We start from the raw sequence: 20,521 nt of genomic DNA, 5'->3' as shown, positions 1-20,521 counted from the left end.
CAGTCAGCAGGCTGGTACACTCCTCAAAGTGGTGAGGGGCCTACTGTGAGCCACTCCACCCTTGGTCTGGGACCTCTGCTGTTGTGAGCCAGCTTCTCCTGCATGAAAACAGATGAAGAGAGCATGAGCAGGATGCATGGCACTGTGTGGAATGTTTGTGTGATGAGTGGAGCCATGGACAGGGTGAGGACATGAGCTCAAGAGGGTATGAGCCTTATGGAGATGTGAGGGTGTGTGAGAGAGTTAATGGTGTTGTCCCTTGAGGTGTGAGATTCCTGTGGATGTGTGATGGGTTTGTGAGGATGTGAGCTGAGAGTGATGAGGTGGTTGACTTACCCTGGTGGAACGGATGAGAGCATTCATCCTCTTCCTGCACTGGATGTCCGACCTCCTTTGTGCTCCAGTGTCGCTGCCCATCACTGCCACGGCCTCTCAGGCTGGATTGGTGACTCTGGTGGCCCTCCTGCAGCCACTGGGATGGGTAGAGGACATTGTGGCGGACTTCCACTATGTCCAACAGGTGCTCCAGAGAGGTGTCACTAAATTTGGGGCTGCCATCTTCTTTGCTTTTGGAGCCATCTGTCACCTGGAGTAGTCCTGGTCTGAAGACATGAAGTATGCTGCGCTCTGGTGCGCTTTAAATATGCCGCCCGGAGCAAGGAAGCACTAAGGTCAAGGAGTGGTGGGAAAACCTAAGCCTGCCCACCAGTGATCTGGAGTGTTTCTGGTGAATACATTATTAATAAGGCGCCAGTGCAAAATCTCGCCATTTGGGCCAGTGGGTAAAACATCTTTTCTCACATCCACTACTGCGCTTGGTACAAATCTGGGAGAATTCCACCCATTGGATGAGTGGCCAAGATTGCTGGCTGAAAGGAAATACTGGCTGGCTTTCCCTTTCCACATCGGCACGTACTGAGGCTGTTTAGAGCACCCGGAACATAACCCCAAATCACATCAGCTAGTATAGCTGAGATCAACAATCATCAGGACATTCCTGATGAGTGTAGTTTAGCCTCACACCATGCAGTCCACCATGCCCACTCAACTATCAGAAGAGTAAACAGATATTCTAATATCGTTGGAGGTCGTTGGGGGCTGGGACCATTCAGACAAGCTCTGAAACCCATTCCATAGAGTCATACATTTAAAACACAAAATACCAAGCTTTCTAATCTTGGCACCAGTGCATTCACAGCCTAGGAGAATTACCTCACAAAGCTACCACAAAAGTTGATCCAATTTTGCATTCACAGTGAGCTTCCAGCCCAGACTGAGCCTGGTGATAGGAACTTGCCTAGAACAAAGGAGTAGGCAGTTGCGTGCAGCTGTAGCGGCTCTTTAAGCTCCCGATTAAAGGAGTGGCTTGATTATTGCTGAATAAAAAGCTAAAAAGGCGGATCTCACAGCATCTCTATTCTCGTGTGCCTCAGGTACTTATGCAACAAGTGCAATAAAAGAAAACTTGCCCATTTGGAATGCAATGGTACCTTCCACACAGAACTTTATTCTGCTTTTCACAGAGATGGCAGCTTGAGTTAATATTGATTTTAAAAAAATCAAAGGGCATTAGAATAAATGAGGAAAAAGCTGGTTATCAGGTAACTTGCCAAGGTAAATTTTGCCATGGTTTTTTACATGGTTTCAAGCATATATTTTCCATCTACTTTTTTGCACTCTGTTAAGCCATGACTGATGCTGCATGCTAACACTTCAGCAAACAGCTCTTTCAAAATCCCATGTCCCTGCTAAAGAGTGATATGGGTACATTCAGTAATGCATTTCACTTCTGGGATTCTTGTAGTGAAAATAAATAATTGCAGGGCTCCCATTCTGCTGCTGGATTTCCATGAGGACAAAGAAATTCATTCCCTTAAGGTCCTGACCATCTGTTTCAGTTCATGGCACTGGCCACACTAACCAGAAATTCCACCTACATGTGACTATTATGAGATCCTTTGCCAACTGATTTCACAGAAATATCAAAATCCTACAACCCCTCCTGAACAGTACTGTAGGGGTATTTTCACCACATGGACTGCAGTGGATCAAAAAGGCAGCTCACCACCACCTTCTCAAGGGCAGTTAGGGATGGGCAACAATGTTGGCAGTGAAGTTCACATCCCACAAATGAATTAAAAAAATATTTCCAGCATATGACAAACAGGAATTACCAATGACAGATCATAACAATTAGGGGGCAGATGAATATTAACTAACTGAAGGGTGACATGTTTTCATTACATTATATCTAACTCAAGGACATTGGCAAAATGTTTTTGCTTCCGTGTTGCATGGAATTTGGATTTGTAATAGACAACAGTGTTTCAGAGACTTGGGCAATTTTATGTTGCTCTCTCAGTTCTTGTAAGTGGCAGCAAAATGAAGATAAAGCAGCTAGAATGTTTTAAACTCTAAGTATGGCAATCTGTTTTTCACTGCGTATTCCTACTCGTCACTGACCTTGATTGGTCTGGTAATGCGCTGCTGTAATGCCATAATATTATGCACACATATACTTATTCTCTTCCTATTGATGCAGCATTTATATTATGTCTACTCAGTGCCTGCACCTTGTTGAAATCTCAAGCCTGTGGCACTCCAGGTCTCTCCTCCAAGCCCCAATGGCGGTTTTTCATGCTGTATCATTCCAATCAGTGAAGCCCAACAGTGAAGCTCAATGCAAACTGGAGGAACAGCACCTCATCTTCCAATTAGGCACTTTACAGCCTTCCAGACTTAACATTGAGTTCAACAACTTCAGACCATGAACTCTCTCCTCTATCTTCACCCCCTTTTAAATCCGTTTTTTAAAAATTAATTTTATGTTTTATCCACTTATTTTTATCTTTATTCATTTATTCATTGTTTTATCCCCTTTTTTAATCCTTTTTCCCCAATCACCACCCCCTCGCCCCACCCCACCAACAAATCTGTTACTTGTTCCATGTTGTTCTTTCACAGAGTGCTGACTGTTGTTCTGCTGTTCACACATTTTGCTTCCTTACCTTTCTGCCACTATCAGCACCTTCTTTAGCCCTTACCACTACCATTAACACTCCCTTTGTCTTTTTCTTCATCTCTCCTTAGCCTCCACCTATCGCTGACCTTCTATCCAGCTTCACCTGCTCCATCTCCCTTAAACAGTATAAATTCCATCATATTTCTACTTCTCTTTAGCTCTGAAGAAGTCATATGGACTCAAAACATTAACTCTGTTTCTCTCTCCACAGACACTGTCAGACCTGCTGAGTATTTCTAGCATTTTCGGTTTTCATTTCATTGTCCGCATCCGTCCATGGGACCACTATCCACCTAGGCATACTTATCATTTGGCCTGGCAGGCATCCCACTTACACTCTCTCCATCTGTATTCATGCAGGACAAACTGGCTCAAAACAAAAGGGAGAGGCCACAGATTGGTGGGAGGAATGCCCGACATCAAGGTCCTAACATATTGAAAATTGAGACATCCAGCTGGCCGGTGAAGATGTGGACAGTTCCTGTGCTGACAGTGAGGTCAGCACTGATCTACCAAGTGAGGATCCAGCAGTGCAACATCCATCAGACAGCCATGCTATGAACGATGTGACGATGTGTCCTGTTTCAAAGGCCACTGCCATGCACTAATTATCTCTCCTTACTTTCGCAGGCACATCTGCCAAAAAGCTGAGGGAGTTCACGACACCAAGCCTCCAATGAAACTCCAAAGACATATCAGAAGAAGAATCTGAAGGCACCCTCATTGAAGACCCATTATAGTGCTCACCCACACCCTCCATCAGTGCAGAGACACACATCTCTTTGAGACCTAGTTCTAGGGTAGCCTCAGGATCACAATCTGGTGAGCACATCACTCTATCTGATCCATAGCAGGTGGAGGCAGGAACTTCCCAGGTATCCAGCACTCAGAGGACTGCTGGAGGCCAGAAATCTGTGGAGTTCGAGTCAGATGATGAGCCTCAGGGCTCAGTCATACCTCAGTTGCTGGAGCTGCAAAGGCAAGCTCAGGGATATCAGGAAGGGATCTCCACTGCACTCCTCAGATTGCAAGGCATGATGGATGAGTTCATCCGCCTTCACTCTGAGGTGATAGCGCCGGCATGCCAATGCACGGAGGTCAATACTGATAGGATGGCGGCCGTCATGGAGACCTTGGTCCAGGACATCAGTCCTGCACTGCTGCGCAGGCTGAATTCCATCTCTTGATGCCATAATTGGCCTCCAGCGGTGTCAACGCGAGAAGGGTGCAGGGCAGGTTGATCTCACTCCAGCTTCCCCGTCTCCTCAAGGAGTCAACTTGGGGTCCCTTGGCCACCCATAGGGAGGAGGATCAGCAGGTGCACACCCCAGGGCAATCCACCCAGGTGGCTCTGGGAGTGTCCAGCCCATGCGAATCCCCTCTTCCTGTGACCCATGAGCAGCTGGATGAATGCCACTGACCAGTCTAATATGCAGTAATAGGAAAAGAGGCTCTGCCACTAATATGGGCTTGTCAGAAGTTCTCCGATTATATCATTAGGCTGAAAATGGTCATTAAGACAGATCACAAACCATTAGTCTCAGTACTGGATGAGATAGAATGTTCCCCAGAATTCAGAGGTTCTGCTTGTATCTAATGTGCTTTGCAGCCAAAACAGTATTTGTCCAGTGAAAACATCAAATAACCTTTCACCTCCTTACTTATGAATAATCTATCCACCTCTGCCTTAAAAATAAACTCTGCTTCCAATGCCTTTTGAGGAAGAGAGTTACAAAGACTCACAACCCTCAGAGAAAAATTTCTCCTCATCTCTGTCCTAAATGGGCTACCTCTTATTTTTAACCAGTGGCCCCTAGTTCTAGATTCTCCCACAAAAGGAAACATCCTCTCCACATCAACCCTGTCAAGGCCCCTCAGGATCTTATATGTTTCAATCAAATCACCTCTTACTCTTCCAAACTCCAGCTGGTATAAGCCTAGCCTGTCCAACCTTTCCTCATAAGACAACCTGCCCATTCCAGGTATTAGTTTAGTAAACACTCTCTGATTGTTTCCAACACATTTAGATCCTTCCTCCAATAAGGAGATCAATATTGTTCGCAGTACTCCAGATGTGGTCTCACCAATGCCCTTTATAACAGACGCATAACCTCCCTACTTTTGTATTCAATTCCCCTTGCAATAAATTATAACATTCTATTAGCTTTCCTAATTACTTGCATACTAGGCATGTGCGATTCATGCACCAGGACCCCTAGATCTCTCTGCATCTCGGAGCTCTGCAATCTCTCACCATTTAGATAATACACTTTATTTTTTATTTTTCCTGTCAAAATGGACAATTTCACACTTTCCCACGTTATATTCCATTTGCCAGATCTTTGCCCATTCACTTAACCTATCAATATCCCTTTGTAGCCTCCTTATGTCCTCTTCACAATTTATTTTCCTACCTATCTTTGTGGCTTGAGCAAATTTGGCAACCATACATCGGTCCCTTCAGCCAAGTCATTTTTATAAATTGTAAAAAGTTGACGCCCCAGCATTGATCCCTGTGGCACACTACATGTTACATCTTGCCAACTAGAAAAATACCCATTTATGCCTACTCCTTGTTTCCTGTTAGCCAGCCAATCTTCTATCCATACCAATATGTTACCCCCTACACCATGAGCTTTCACCTTTCGCAATAATCTATGATGTGGCACCTTATCAAATACCTTCTGGAAATCTAAACACAGTACATCCACTGATGGTCCTTTATCCACAGCATATGTTACTTCAAAAAACTGGTTAAACATTATTTCCTTTTCACAAAACCATGTTGCCTCTGCCTGATTACTTTGAATTTATCCAAGTGCTCTGCTATAACATCTTTAATAATAGCTTCTAACATTTTCCCTATGACAGATGTTAAGCTAACTGGCCTTTGGTTTCCTGCTTTCTGTCTCTCTCCCTTTTTGAATAAAGGAGTTACATTCACTATTTTCCAATCTAATGGAACCTTTCCCAAATCTAAAAAATTCTGGAAAGTTAAAACCAATACATCAATTATTTCACTAACCACTTCTTACCCTAGAAGGAAGTCCATCAGGACCTGGGGACTTGTCAGACCGCAGCTCCAATGATTTACTCGGTACCACTTCTCTGGTGATTGTAATTTTCCTGAGTTCCTCCTTCTTTTCTATTTATGATTTACAGTTATTTCTGGGATTTTACCTGTAGCTTCTATAGTGAAGATTGATACAAAATACCAGTTTCAACTCATCTAAAATCTCTTATTTTCCATTATTAATTCCCCAGATATGCCAGGAGCAGATACAAGATAACCAGTGCATCCACATCCATCAATACTGCCTACAAGGTTGGCCACAGCAGCATCCTGGTGGCAATGTTATGAAAATATACTTCGAACAACAGAAACACTTCATTGTTATTGATGATCTGCTATTGTCATGAGCGGTTGGTAATTCCTGTCTCACTCCAACTGGAGATTCTACAACAAATCCACCAAGGCTATTTGGGCATCACAAAGTGCCAAGCGCAAGCCCAGTCTGCAGTGTGGTGGCTGGAAAATTCAAGAGCAATTGAAGAGACAATTTAAAACTGCCAGGTGTGCGCACTGCAAAAACCAGTCCAATGGGAGCCCCTTATCCGCATACAGTTCCCTACCAGATTCTCGGAATATTTGGGAATGAATCTATTCATGTATAGCGGCAAATCCTTCCTCATCATTTTTGACTACTTCTCTCAGTGGATCAAAGTGAAATGTTTACACACAACAACCACAGAGTCCATCATTAAGTTGTTGAAAGAGGTCTTTGCAATCCATGGCAATTCAGACCAGTTGGTGTCCGATAGTGGGCCACAGTTCCTTAATGAATACTTCACTCATTTTGCCAAGAACTATAGTTTTCAACATCTCACTAGCTCCCTGAAGTATCCACAGTCTAATGGTGAACGGAAAGGAACATTTGCACTATTAAAACCCTCATGAAGGAAATGACGGCTTTCCAATGGCACTTTTGACATATAGATCTACCTCACTGCAGTGGGGATTGACACCACCAGAGCTGCTAATGGACACAAAACTTCATGCCCAGCTTCCCAAGCTGCCCAGGAAATTAATCCCATTGTTAGCAGACAAGGACTGCCAGAAGTTTCAGGACTGAGAACAGTGCTACAGAAAACAGCAAGCCTCCACTTTATACAGGAGGTATCGTACTAGAAACCCACCCAGGCTAAAGGAGACAGTGTTTGGATCAGAGACATCGACAGTGAAGGCATCATTGTCCAAAGGGATGGAGATCAACAACAGTCTTATTTGATACATGCCCCAGAAGGCATAATCAGACTGAACAGGAGAAGTCTTCTCCTTATTCCTCAAGGAGAACCTCCTATCATACATTTGGATGAACCAAATGTGGAAACTCAAACAAATGAAACACCAAGTACTGCAACTTCTAGTCCAGATCAACTAAGTCAGACCAAAGAAGTTGAGACTACCACTCCTCCAAATTTCAAAAAAACACAAAGATAAAAGCAAAATACTGCGGATGCTGGAAATTTGAAATAAAAACAGAAAACGCTGGGAAAACTCAGCAGGTCTGACAGCATCTGTGGAGAGAGAAACAGAGTTAATGTTTTGAGTCCGCGTGACTCTTCCTCAGAGCCAGACTCGAAAGGTTAACTCTGTTTCTCGCTCCACAGATGCTGTGAGCCCTGCTGAGTTTTCCCAGCATTTTGTTTTTATTTCAAAAGAACACAGTCAGGGAGAGTTGTGAAACCTTCAGCAGTTTGAACCATTAAAGTCAGAGACTTGGGTGGGGGGAGAAGCGGTAGCATGTAAATGTTAATGTAAATGTATTTGGATAAAGACTTGGGAGAAGGTGTAGTATTGGGGGTTCAGGACAGAAAGGGTTAATGTGGGACTGGGGAAACAGTACTGCTCACATGATGTTGTACAGGGAGTCATATGACTATAGGAGTAGTAGAGTGGTAGTAGAGTAATACTCTGGTAGAAGTCTGCATGGAGATAACTGATGGCTAGGAATATATATATACCTCTTCATTAGACAGGATACATCACAACACGTATGTGAAAGAAAGTATTGAATTCTTGTCTTGCACCAGCAAGATGGGTTTTAAAACAAACATTTTAGGAAGTCAAAGGTGCAGTCCACTAGGAAGACCAGAGAACAGCAGGCATGGTGTTCGTCGATGGATTGTTAACCTCTTGGTTTCACAAAGCAGAAGAATGAAGTTTTGAGTTGTGCCACTGACCTAAAGGTCATATGAATTTCCACATGTAAAATGTCTTTTATTTAAATGCTAATAAAATAAACTGTTAGAAAAGTAATTAACTGTCATCAATTCTTACCTCAGTAAACAGTAAAGAGAGATAAAACAGAATTCCAACAGCCAAGAGAAAGGTACTGTGTATTCAGTCCACTACATTGTAGTGAACATACTGTTTCCTTCAATTTGAAACCTACCTTGCTAAATGGTATTTTGTAATCCCATGTCCCTGCATTCAGTACCTCCCCAGTCTTGGGGTTATAGATCATCTTCTCCATCAGCCAATATCCCATGCCCATGACAAATGCACCCTCAACTTGTCCAATATCAATGTCAGGGTTTAAGCTGCAGAAGATACGGAGAAGAAAGATGAGTAGCCCATCTAAAACAGATCATTAGTTTAGTTACATTTCTCATTGCTGTTTGTAGAACCTTGCAGCATGCCTTGCTTTTATCACAACATCAATAGAAAGTAACTTTAAAAAGTAATGAATTGGGTGTAGAATGAATGGTGTTTTAGAAGAGTTAATTTCTTTCTTAATAACACTGCCACTGATGGCAGCATTAATGTTACTGGCAGCAATGAAAGGTTAATGAGATGATGCTGCTGACTTACGAAATACCAAGGCTCAGATTTTCATGCCTCCGTCCATGTCAGAATGGAAGTGGGGGGCTCTGAAACTTGCGAATGGGACCCAGTTCGGGGGTTCTTGCCCCCATTCCCATTAGGTGTAAATTTTTATGACCCTGGGATAAGGGTATGAGAGGTGAGCCCAGACTGAGCAATCTCACCCTTGCATACTCTGTTGCGAGGGTGGGTATTTTGGACCCCCTGCAATTTTGATGGAGTCAGGCACACTTTTGCATTTGACATGGCAAGGCTCCTCAGAGGAACCAAGAACCATGGGGGATGCTTAGTCTGGAATTGGGAACCTTTTGACAGGTAAGTTTGAAGGCCAACCTCGCATGTTCATATTTAGACAGATTTATGATAATTGAAGTATGTTGTAATGCAGCGATTGATAATAGGGATTTTTTTTCTTAAAAGGTAACTGATATTAAACTAACTAGCATTGGGAAAATGTTCAGATGCATTAGTGTGCTTTCTCTAGAATGTCTACATTCTACAGTATTGAGAATCACATATTAATCTGTGTAGTGAACCCTGTGATTTGATTTGCACATTGATTTAATGTTCTGACATCTTCGACGCCTTTGAGGCAGTCTTCCAGCATTCATTAGATACAGAACCAATCAACCTTACTGGCAAGTTGCCCACTTGTTTATTTTGATAAGATTAAGAGGTATTAAGAGGATTAAAGCTTTTTTCAATTGAAGTATGAATGGCTGTCTCTTTTATGAGCTTGTAAGAAGGCCATTATGTTTCATTGGGTTGCCTGTTAGCTTATCTTGACAGTTTAAAAGACTTGCCAGTGTTACAATAGGGCTCGTTGGTTCTATTGCTAGTGGATACCGGAGGAGTGAATATAAAGGATGCATTGGAGGAGGAGGAGGCATTGGAGGAGGAGGATGCATCGGAGGATGTATAGGAGGAGGATTTATAAGAGTTTGAAAGTATGGAGGAGAGATTTGGGAAGAAATTGGGAACAGCGGGGAGAAGATAAATTGAGGTCCAGGCTCAGGGCCTATCACTTAACTGAGAAGAGGATTGGGAGATGGAGCTGATTGGAGCATGCTCAAGTTTGAAGAAGTGAAAAAAAATCAAACTGTGACATCACAGGAACGTTGTGAATTGTTTGGCTAGTGAGTTTTTTTTGCTGTGATTCCCTTGCTCCAAAGTTAAGGACTTTGTCTAAGCAGCTGGAAAATTAACCAGTAAAAAATGTTTAAGTAAACCATTCAGTTTACCTAATATTTAAATTATGTCAACAAGAAGGGAAGTGAGTAGCTGATGAGTCTCTATTTTTTAAGTAATAAGCTTCATTAGTAGTTGTAAGGGTCATTACCTAAAATAGCAAGGAATGGCAGAGCAGCACCAACTTCTCAACTGGGCATCCGCTGCTATGTGGGACCTCCAGAATGCTTCCCATGTCCTGGATAAGCATACGCGCAGGAATTGTTGTCGGTTGCAGCAGCTCAAGCTCTGAGTGAGTCCAGGATGGCATGTTGCCTCCTGGGTGCCAGGTTCAAAGATGTAACTTAATGTCTGCAGAGCACACTGAGGGGTGGCGGCGGGGGAGGGGCGGGGGGGGGCGGGGGCGGCGGCAGGGTGAACAATGGGCAGTCCTAGACTAAATTGGTACCAATGACATAGGTAGAAAGAAAGATGTGGTTCTGCAGTCAAGATTTAGAGAGCTAGGTAGGAAATTAGCAGGCAAGATCTCAAAAGAAGTAATCTCTGGATTACTTTCAGTACCATGTGCAATTGAGTATAGAAATAAGAAGATAAAGCAGATGAACGCATGGCTCTGAAGATGATGCAGGAGGATGCATTAGGCCCCTGAGACACTGGGATCAGTTCTGGGGGAGATGGGACCTGTACTGGCTGCTGGTTGGGCTGCACCTAAACAGAGCTGGGACCAATTTCCTTGCAGGGCGATTTCCTAGTGTTATTGGGGAGCGTTTAAACAAACATGGCAGCAGTGTGGAAACCAGGAGATAATATTAGAGAGGAATACCAAGGTGCACAGAATACTGGGAGAGACAGGTAGTAGGAAATAGTAAGTTAGGTGGATTCAGAGTAAAGGGGGAAAGTAATAAACCTAATTTAGGGTTACTGTTGATGTATGCGAATACGTGGAAGTGTGGTAAATAAGATTGGTGAGTTACGGGCGCAGATTGCCACATGGAAATATAATGTGGCGATAACAGAGACCCAGCTCAAAGAAGGGAAGATCTGGGTATTAAATATTCCTGGATACATGTGTGCTGGAGAGAGAAGATGTCTCAGAGGAGTCAAGGACAGAATTTATTTGGCTAGAAAGAAGGACAAAAAAAGTGCAATTATATTGTTCGGTGTAATCTATAGGCCACCAACTAATGGGAAAGATGTAGAGGAACATATTTGCAAGGAAATTATAGAGGTGGAAGAATTATAAAATAGTTATCATGGAGCACTTTAATTATCCAAATGTAGATTGGGAAAGGGCAGAGAGGGGCAAGAGTGTGTTCAGGAGAATTTTCTACAGCAGGATATTTCCAGTCCATTGAGAAAGACGACACTGCTAGATCTGGTTCTTGGGAATGAGGTGGGCTAAGTGGATCAAGTATCAGTAAGGGAACATTTAGAGGACAATGGTAATTGGTTTAGGTTGGCTATGGAAAGGACAAAGAACAATCGAGAGTAAGAACAATTAACCGGAGGAAAGCCAACTTCAATTGGGTGAGATTGGATCCAAACAAGAAGAATTGGAATCAAAGGTTGGCAGGCAAAACTTTAACTGAAGGGCAGATCAGGCTTGAGGGGCTGAATGTCCTAGTTCTTATGATATTATGAACAACGGGCTGCCTTTACAGAAGAAATAGTTCAGGCACAGTCAATGTATATTCCCATGATGGGGAAAGGTAGGGCAAACAAATTATTTGCTCCCTGGATGACAAAAGCATTCGAGATTAAGTTGATGAAGGAAAAGTGTGCTTAAGGCAGATGTCAAGTGGATAATACAACCAAAAGCCAGGCTGAATATAAAAGCTTCAGAGGGGAATTGAAAATGCAAGTAAGAGAAGCAAAGAGAGATAATGCAAAGAAACTGGCACCTAACATAAAAGGGAATTCAGAAGTCTTTTATAGGCATATAAGTAGTAAAATAGTGGTAAAAGGGGATTGGGGGCCAATTTGGGACTGAAAAGGGGAATCTATGCTTAGCGGCAGGGGAAATAGCTGACGTATTAAATAAATACTTTACGTCTGTCTTTACCAAGAAAGGAGGTGCTGCACAGGTCATGGTCAAAAAGGTAGTTTAGATACATGAAGGGTTTAAAATTGATAAGGAGGAGGTATTGGATAGGCTGTTTGTACTTAAAGTTGGTAAAATACCAGGACCAGATTAGATGCATCCAAGGATACAGGAGGAAATGACAGTGGAACTTTTTCAGTCTACCTTAGGCTCAGTGTGGTGCTAGAGGACAGGGGAATTGCAAATGTTGCACCCTTGTTCAAAAAAGGGTGTAAAAATAAGCCCAGCACCTATGGGCCAGTCAGTTTAACTTCAGCAGTAGGGGAGCTTATAGAAACAATAATTTGGGACAAACTTAATAGTTACTTGAGCAAATATGGGTTAATTAAGAAAAATCAGCATAGAGTTGTTAAGGTTACTGGAGTTTCCTGGTGAGGTAACAGGATTGATGAGGGTAATTCTCAAAGGTTGGTGTGCTGTACATGGACTTCCAAAAAGTGTTTGATAAAGTGCAGCACAGGATACTTGTGAGCAAAGTCAGAGCTCGGGGGATAAAAGGGTCAGTAGCTAGCAACATGGATACAAAATTGGCTGAGTGACCTGAAACATAGTGTAGTGGTTAATGGATGTTTTCCAAACTGGGTGAAGGTTTATTGTGGAGTTCTCCAGGGGTCTGTGTTAGGACCCCTGCTCTTCCTAGTGTATGTAAATAACTATAGTAATTATAGTTGTGACAAATGTAGGACTGTAGCTTTAAGAATAATCCTGTGAAACGTGACCTGTGTAAACCAATGGGTTAGCAGTGCAGGGAACCTCTAGAAGAGAGTCCTTCTTTTGTTATAGAGTTAGATGCACATGTGTAGTTGCTAATGCTGTAGCTGCAATGTTTCCACCAAGAAAAGTTGCCTGGAAAATCAACTCTATAACAAACTGGGGATGATGAGGATAAATCAGATCCAGTACTGTCCCTCACCCAGCGATTGTGAGTACCTAAGATAATTAAAAAGAAAAGAGGGTATACTCATCCGAAATGCCACAGTTTGGCAGAATCGATCCCTTGGAACCAGCCACAGATGACTGGTTTCAATATACAGAACGCCTTGTGTTCTACTTCCAAGACAACGAAATAACAGGGGAGGAAAGGAAGAGAGCAATTCTTCTGAGTATTTGTGGGAGCAAGACCCACAGTTTAATTCGAAGCTTGATGGCCCCCAATGCTCTTGATTCAAAGGCCTTCAGTGAACTAGTAGACCTTGTTAAGGAACATCTTCAACCCAAGCTCTCAGTCACAATGCAGAGGTTCAAGTTCAATTCATGGAATAGAGCCCCGGGGTGGACCATTGCTACCTACGTGGCAAAATTAAAACAACTAATGGAATATTGTGATTTCAGTGAAACCGTGAATTACATGCTCAGGGATTGTTTAGTCTGTAGCATGCAAGAGGATGCTATTCAGCAAAGATTGCTGACTGAAGTGGATCTTGATTTTAAGAACGGTTTGTGATGGAAAGTGCTGAAAGGGATTCACAAGTTATTCAAGGGGCGCAAAGTGGTGCCGCATTCCTAGTTGGGTGGAAACAGTCAGCCAAAAGCAGTGTGAAAAGCCGGTACTCCGCCATGAAGCAGAAAACAGCCCCAGCTAAACGAAAATTTAGAGCAAACAGCTTAGCAGCAAAGTTGAAAATTAATTTTTAATCAACGTGGAAACAAACGTACTCCTAACAATTGACAATTTAAAAAGCTTGATGTTATTTTTGTCACAAAAGTGGACACATATTGAAACATTGCAAAGGGAGTTTTAAACAGGCTTCGAGGCAACAAATGAAGTCCAATGAAGTATATAGTGTGGAAGAGCCAGAAACAACCAATTCTGACATTTATTCTTTATTCAACATGAAAATTGGGAAGACAGAGCCAATTACTGTCACATTGCAAGTGAATGGTAAAACCCTTAAAATTGAAAGTAGACTTGGGTGTTTCTACCTCCGTAGTAGGAGAACACATTTTCAGAAATTATAAAAAGGCACTCAACAATTAAATTTGAAACAAACCTCTTCCAAGTTGAAAATGTACACAGGTAAAGAAATCCAGGTATCACCAGAGTAACTGTTTATTATAGACACTAAATAACGCAACTACCAGTGATGGTGGTAGAAGTGAAGGACCAAGCCTTCTAGGTCATGGTTGGTTGAAAGGGATTAAATTAAACTGGTCTGATATCTTCCAGGTGTGAGCAGAAGGACTGCCAGAACTGCTAAAATAATATGACACTGTCTTCAAGGGTGAACTGGGAAAAATTTTGGCTTACAGGCCAAGATTTACATGGACCCAGAAGCACCCCTTATTTCTTGAAATCAAGACCGGTGCCATATGCCCTAAGAGAGAAGGTTGATGCTGAGTTGAACTGGCTAGTGAGGCTGGGTGTCATAAAAGTGATTCAGTTCTCAAGAGTGGGCAGCACCCATAGTCCCTGTCCTAAAACCAGATCACACAATCCGGATCTGTGGGGACTATAAACTAACGGTCACAAAGCAGTCAAACTGGACAGGTATTCTATTCCCAGGGTTGAAGACCTCTATACCAAATTAGCAGGAGGAACAATGTATACAAAGCTTGACATGAGTCACGCATATCAGCAACTGGAACTGGATGATGCCTCTGAAAACTTGTGACCATAAACACCCACAAGGGATTATAACAATACACATGCCTGCCCTTCAGTGTTTCTTTGGCCTGTGCCATTTTGCAAAGGACAATGGAGAGCTTGCTACAAGGACTACCTCAAGTTGTAGTCTACCTGGACGATGTACTGATAACTGGATTCGCAGAAAATGAATACTTGACTAATCTAGCGGAAGTCCTGAAAGGATTCTTAGAAGCAGAAGTGCGCCTAAAGAAGGAGAACTTGGCTGTTCAGGCAAATGAAATAATTTATTTGGTCCACTGGGTAGATGCCCAAGGGTTACACCTTGTTGGAGAGAAGGTTAAGGCAATAAGAGAAGCATCTGCACCCAAGAACAGTCGGAACTTAAATCATTTTTAGGGATGGTAAATTATTATGGCCGATTTCTACCAAATTTATCAACCATTCTAGCCCCTTTACATTCACTGCTAAAGAAAAACCAGCGTTAGGTTTGGAGGTCACCCCAAGAAGAAGCCTTCATGAAAGTAAAACAGCTCTTCCACTCTTCAAGTTTTTTAGCACACTGTAACCTGACAAAGGAATTGCTGCTAGCCTGCAATGTGTCCCCCTATGGAGTGGGAGCTGTACTATCTCACAAGATGGATGACGGTACAGAGAGGCCGATAGGCTATATATCCAGGACACTTACCACAGCTGAAAGAGGATATTCTCAGATCAAAAAGGAAGGTCTGTAGATTATTTCTGGTGTAAAAAATTCCACCAATACATGCATGGGTGACATTTCACGATAGTATCAGACCACAAACCACTTTTGGGTCTGTTTAGCAAGGAAAAGGCCATACCCCCCATAGCTTCTGCACAAATTCAAAGATGGGCCCTAATTTTGGCAGCATACGAATACACCTTTGTGCATAGACTAGGGATTCATATAGCAAATGCTGATGCCCTAAGTCGTCTTCCTTTGCAAGAGAACAATGACCATTTCCCAATGCCCCAAGAGGTCTTATTAATGATGAATTTCCTGGATTCCTCACCTCCCTGTGCCAAGCAGATAAGAAACTAGATGAATTGTGACCCAGTCCTGTCTCAAGTGAGAAGCCAAGTGTTCCATGTAAGGTCCCAGGAACCAGTCTCTGATGAATTGAAGCCACTTTTCAAGCAAAGGCATGGAATGAGCAGTCAAGGTGGTGTTCTGTTATGGGTTGCATGGGTAGTAGTTCCTTCATAAGGAAGGGAACCACTCTTGGTAGAGCTATACATCGTCCATCCAGGAATCTCACAAATGAAGACGATAATTTTGCACTATCTTTGGTGGCAGAGAATGGATGGCAATATTGAGAAGGTGGTTAAACACTGTCCACATTGTCAGCTACAAAAGTTGCTGGTGGCAGTCCATTGCACCCATGGGAGTGGCCTGGTAGACTCTGGGTGAGATTGCACATAAATTACACAGGTCCTTTTCTTGGAACCATGTTTTTGCTGATTATAGATACTTATTCCAAGTGGTTAGATGTTTATGAGGTTTAGTCACCAACGTCAGGCGCTACGATAGAAAAACTATGGCAAAGCTTTGCTATCCATAGATTGCCAGAAGTAATCATCTCAGATAATGGTACTGCATTTACAAGTACTGAATTTCAAAGATTTGTCAGCCTAAATGGTATCAACTACATGAAGATGGCACCATACCACCTGTCATCTAACAGACTGGCAGAAAGAGCAGTACAAACTCTTAAGGCAGGAATGAAAAAGTTAACAGGTGAATCGTTGGGAAATTAAACTTGCTCTTTTACTATTTCACTACAAAACAACCCCAACAGTACGACAGGTGCAACACCTGCAGAGTTACTGATGAGGCGCCGCTTTTGAACAAGACTAAGCCTGATACTTTCCAATTTGGACGGGAGGTTAGAGAAAAGTCAAGGGAATCAAAAAGCGATTCATGATTTGCATAGTCTTGAGCAACAATTTACTGTCGGTGAAGCAGTATGTGTAAGGAACTTCAGTGGAGGATCAAAGAGGTTACATGGCAAAGTAAGCTCTGTAACCGGACGATTGTCATATCACGTAGAAGTGGAAGGCCAGATCACCCATAAGCATGTGGATCATTTAAGAAGAAGGGAGATACCTCAACAAAATGATGTTCCACCTGTAACCATTGATAAAATTGTGGTTCCTGTTGAAGTTGCTCAACCAAGGATAGATATGCCCAACATCTCTGTTGAAGTGGAAGATGCTGAACTGCAGGAGCCTAATGAGGTACCTGATGTTAATGCGATTCCAGAGAAAGTGGTTCCTGCAAAAGAATTGGAAGTCGTGGAGCTACAACGTTCCACACGGATCAGGAAACCACCTGAAACACTGAACTTATAATTTCATAACCTGTGTAAACATTGTAATGTCATGAGATAAATATCCTTTTAAATACAAAATGTACAAAAAAGTTAAAGGGGGAGGAACGTAGTAACTATAGTTTTGATAAACGTAGTACTGTAGCTTTAAGAATAATCCTGTATTGTAAGATCATATGATCTGTGTAAACCAATGAGTTAGCAGTGTGGGGAACCTCTAGGAGAAAGTTCTTCTTTAATTATAGAGTTAGATGCACACATGTAGTTGCTACTGCTGTCTTGTAAATAAAGTTCAGATATTTTCACCAAGAAAAGTTGTCGGGAAAATCAACTCTATAACAATAACATAGACCTTGGTGTACAGGGCACAAATTCAAAATTTGCAGATGATACAAAATTTGGAAGCATTGTGAACTGTGAGGAGGATAGTATAGAACTTCAAAAGGACATTGACAAGTTGGTGAATGGACAGACACGTGGCAGATGAAAAATTACTGCAGAGAATGTGAAGTGATTCATTTTATTCAGAAGGACATGGAGAGACCATTTTAAACAAAGGGTATGATTTTATAGGGATTGCAGAAGCAGTGTGTGTTTATGCATAAATCATTGAAGGTGGTAGGACAGGTTGAGAGCATGGTTAATAAAGTATGAAGCATCCTAGGCTTTATTAATAGCAGCATAGATTACTAAAGAAAGGAGGTTATGTTAAACTTGTACAAAACATTGGTTCAGACTCAACTGGAATATTGTGCCAGCTCTGGGTGCCACACTTTAGGAAAGATATGAAGGCATTGGAGAGAGTGCAGACAAGATTCACAAGAATGGGTCCAAAGTTGAAGAACTTCAGTTATGTAGATAGATTGGAAAAGTTAGGACTGTTCTCCTTAATGAAGAGAAGGTTGAGATGAAATTTGACAGAGCTATTCAAAATCATGAGGTGGTCTAGACAGATAAATAGGGAAAAACTGTTCCCACTGGTGGAAAGATCGAGAATCTGTGGGCATATATTTAAGGTAATAGGTGAAAGAAGCAATGATGACATGAGGAAGAGTTTTTTGACGCAATAAGTAATTAGGATCTGGAATGCACTGCCTGAGAGTGTAGTGGAGACAGCGACAATGGAGGTATTCACTAAAGAATTGGATAATTATCTGAAAAGGAAGAATATGGGGAGAAGGTGAGGATGTGCCACTAGGTGCACTGCACTTTCAGAGAGCCAGCACAGACACGATGGGCTGAAAAGCCTCTTCAGTGCTGTAGCCATTCTGTGATTTTGAGATGGCAAAGGGTGTATGGAGGATGGATGAAGATATGGAAGGATCAATAATGTGTGTGAGGAAGTGAGGAGGGTGAGGGGTAAGGGCTAAGGAGCCTAACAACTATGCTGAGAACTGGACAGATGTCCCAGCAGATGGAGGTGCGCTTTCTAACCTGCAGGCTTTGGCATTCACCCACTTGTGTTGCCTGCTTTGGGAGGCAGAGGGCCCATCTCCAGCCCATGCCCACCTGCTCAGGGTGAAAATATGGTGGGGAAGGTCCTGCAGGACAGATGCAGGATCGCAGAGTCAGGAAAATTACCGATTCCAAATTCCAGCCTCAAACACGAAAATCTAGCCCCAAGACTCATGAAGATAAGAATTACTCCAGGGCGTTTGAAGGAAACACTGCAGGAGCAACAGTGTTAACATTGTCTTTGGCAGTGTCAGCCATCTTTTTTTTAAAGTTGCAGATGGTTTGAGTGATCGTTGGTGCAGTTTTTCAATTTCTGGTGTTTTTTGGCCTCCTTAGCTATTGGGGGAGGGCTGTTGTTCAGAAGCTAAAGTTTTCAAACAACTGCCAACATATAACTTTGAAACAGCTACCTACACATAACTTTCCACCTAGCCAAGCGCTGTAGAAACCAGCCCATCTTACACAATGGATTCCAATAATGCAGCCAAGGTTATGAGAGAATTAATTCTGTAATGCAAACACTTCAGATTTACAAAGCTTCCACTGGCAGCATTGATTGTTGCATCTTTTCAGCTCTATATGTATAATCATTTTTCTGATGACAGAATTGTTTTCATACAGTGCTGTATTGTCTTAAATTTGCATCACAAAATCTTAAGTGATCTGCTTATTGAACCAATGAACTATATTTTTCTAGAAAGAAGTAGCGACCCTCCATGAACTATCATTGAAATGGTGAAACATCCCTGGAGGAAAGCTTCACCAGACAGAAGTGAGCCTAACAGGAGTGAGGAATAACGTCTCACACCCTGTGCCTTCCGCTTCACACCCCAGGAAGATCCACATGGGCAGCTAAGCTTTACGATTTTTTTTTGTGGTATGTCCACAATGTGTAAGGGCCACTATAAGAACAACTAAATTTCGGTATATTACCCCAATCTTTAAATAATGAAGAAAAATTACACTCTTTCAGGATGAGGGACAGTGGTCAGGGATGGAGAAACTCTCCTGGCATGGGGATGAGGCTGGACCATCGGAAACACTTCACTTGGCGCTTCCTGTTTGGGTGGCAGAGGGGGAGAGGGTTGCGATTGGCACAGTCAATGGCCAGTGGGGAATATCAAAGCTTGCAAAGGAAGATGGAGGAGAATGGACTATTGTGGCGAGGAAGTGGGTGCAAGGTTCTCAGGTGGGGGCTTCGTAATGTTCTTAGTGAGGAGGTGGAAAATCCTGATGTTGTGAGAGAAGATGAGAAGTTGCAGTGAAATATGCTTCCCTTCGCTGGGAGAGCAATATGTTACTTTAGCAAGGTGGAGTGGGGTTCAGGGAAGGTACCCTTGGATGGATGGTATTTTGTCTCGCCATTGGAAATAGAATGTTGCAACCCACCAACATTCCCTTATATGTTTAAAAGAATAATGGGCACATCACTTATGTTATCCACTGATCCAAATGTATCTGTTCAGGTTCAGAGAACCTGAGTGTTTCATCTGACTGAATGTTTCATATGAATGACCCCCTTTCATATAAGAAAAAGAATGTGACAGTGGCAAACCCCCAACATTTCATCTGTAACAGTAGACTGGGGCTACCTGTCAATTTTGTTTCCTACCTTTCACCACAGTCAAAGAGGATATCCACTTGGTTGATCTGGTTCTCGCCAGTCAGGACGTCAATTTCAGCCTCTGCCACAGTCACTCCATATGAGTTATACTGAGGGGCATCTCTGGGCTGTGGGTCAGGCCACACCCTACACAAATAACAAAGTCATGTCTTTACGGAGTGATTAATCATTACACTTTACTTTTTAGAAAATAACACTGCCAAGTGGACATTTTGGTTAATTATGTGTTGAGTGGTAAAACACTAACTAATATTCCTGTTTTTGATATATAAGAGAAAATACCATGATCATCATTTAAGAAAATAGTAC

The 20,521-nt window shown here is 42.4% G+C and overlaps 1 protein-coding gene across 3 annotated transcripts in view; it reads right to left on the bottom strand.

Moving 5' to 3' along the window:
- The window catches only part of LOC121276712 (xanthine dehydrogenase-like), a 182,550-nt gene that overhangs the window by 11,614 nt on the left and 150,415 nt on the right, over positions 1–20,521 (bottom strand). For all 3 annotated transcript variants that reach the window (XM_041185259.1, XM_041185261.1, XM_041185260.1), the window contains 2 exons: positions 20,201–20,338; positions 8,479–8,626 (listed from right to left, as the gene is read on the bottom strand). In XM_041185259.1, coding sequence (XP_041041193.1) covers positions 8,479–8,626; positions 20,201–20,338 — 286 coding nt within the window. The remainder of the gene's footprint in view (positions 1–8,478; positions 8,627–20,200; positions 20,339–20,521) is intronic.

This window comes from Carcharodon carcharias, chromosome 4, assembly GCF_017639515.1.
Source record: "Carcharodon carcharias isolate sCarCar2 chromosome 4, sCarCar2.pri, whole genome shotgun sequence".
Classification (NCBI taxonomy): domain Eukaryota; kingdom Metazoa; phylum Chordata; class Chondrichthyes; order Lamniformes; family Lamnidae; genus Carcharodon; species Carcharodon carcharias.
The sequence above is the reverse complement of the archived record's forward strand: the minus strand, read 5'-3'. Positions and strand labels throughout refer to the sequence as shown.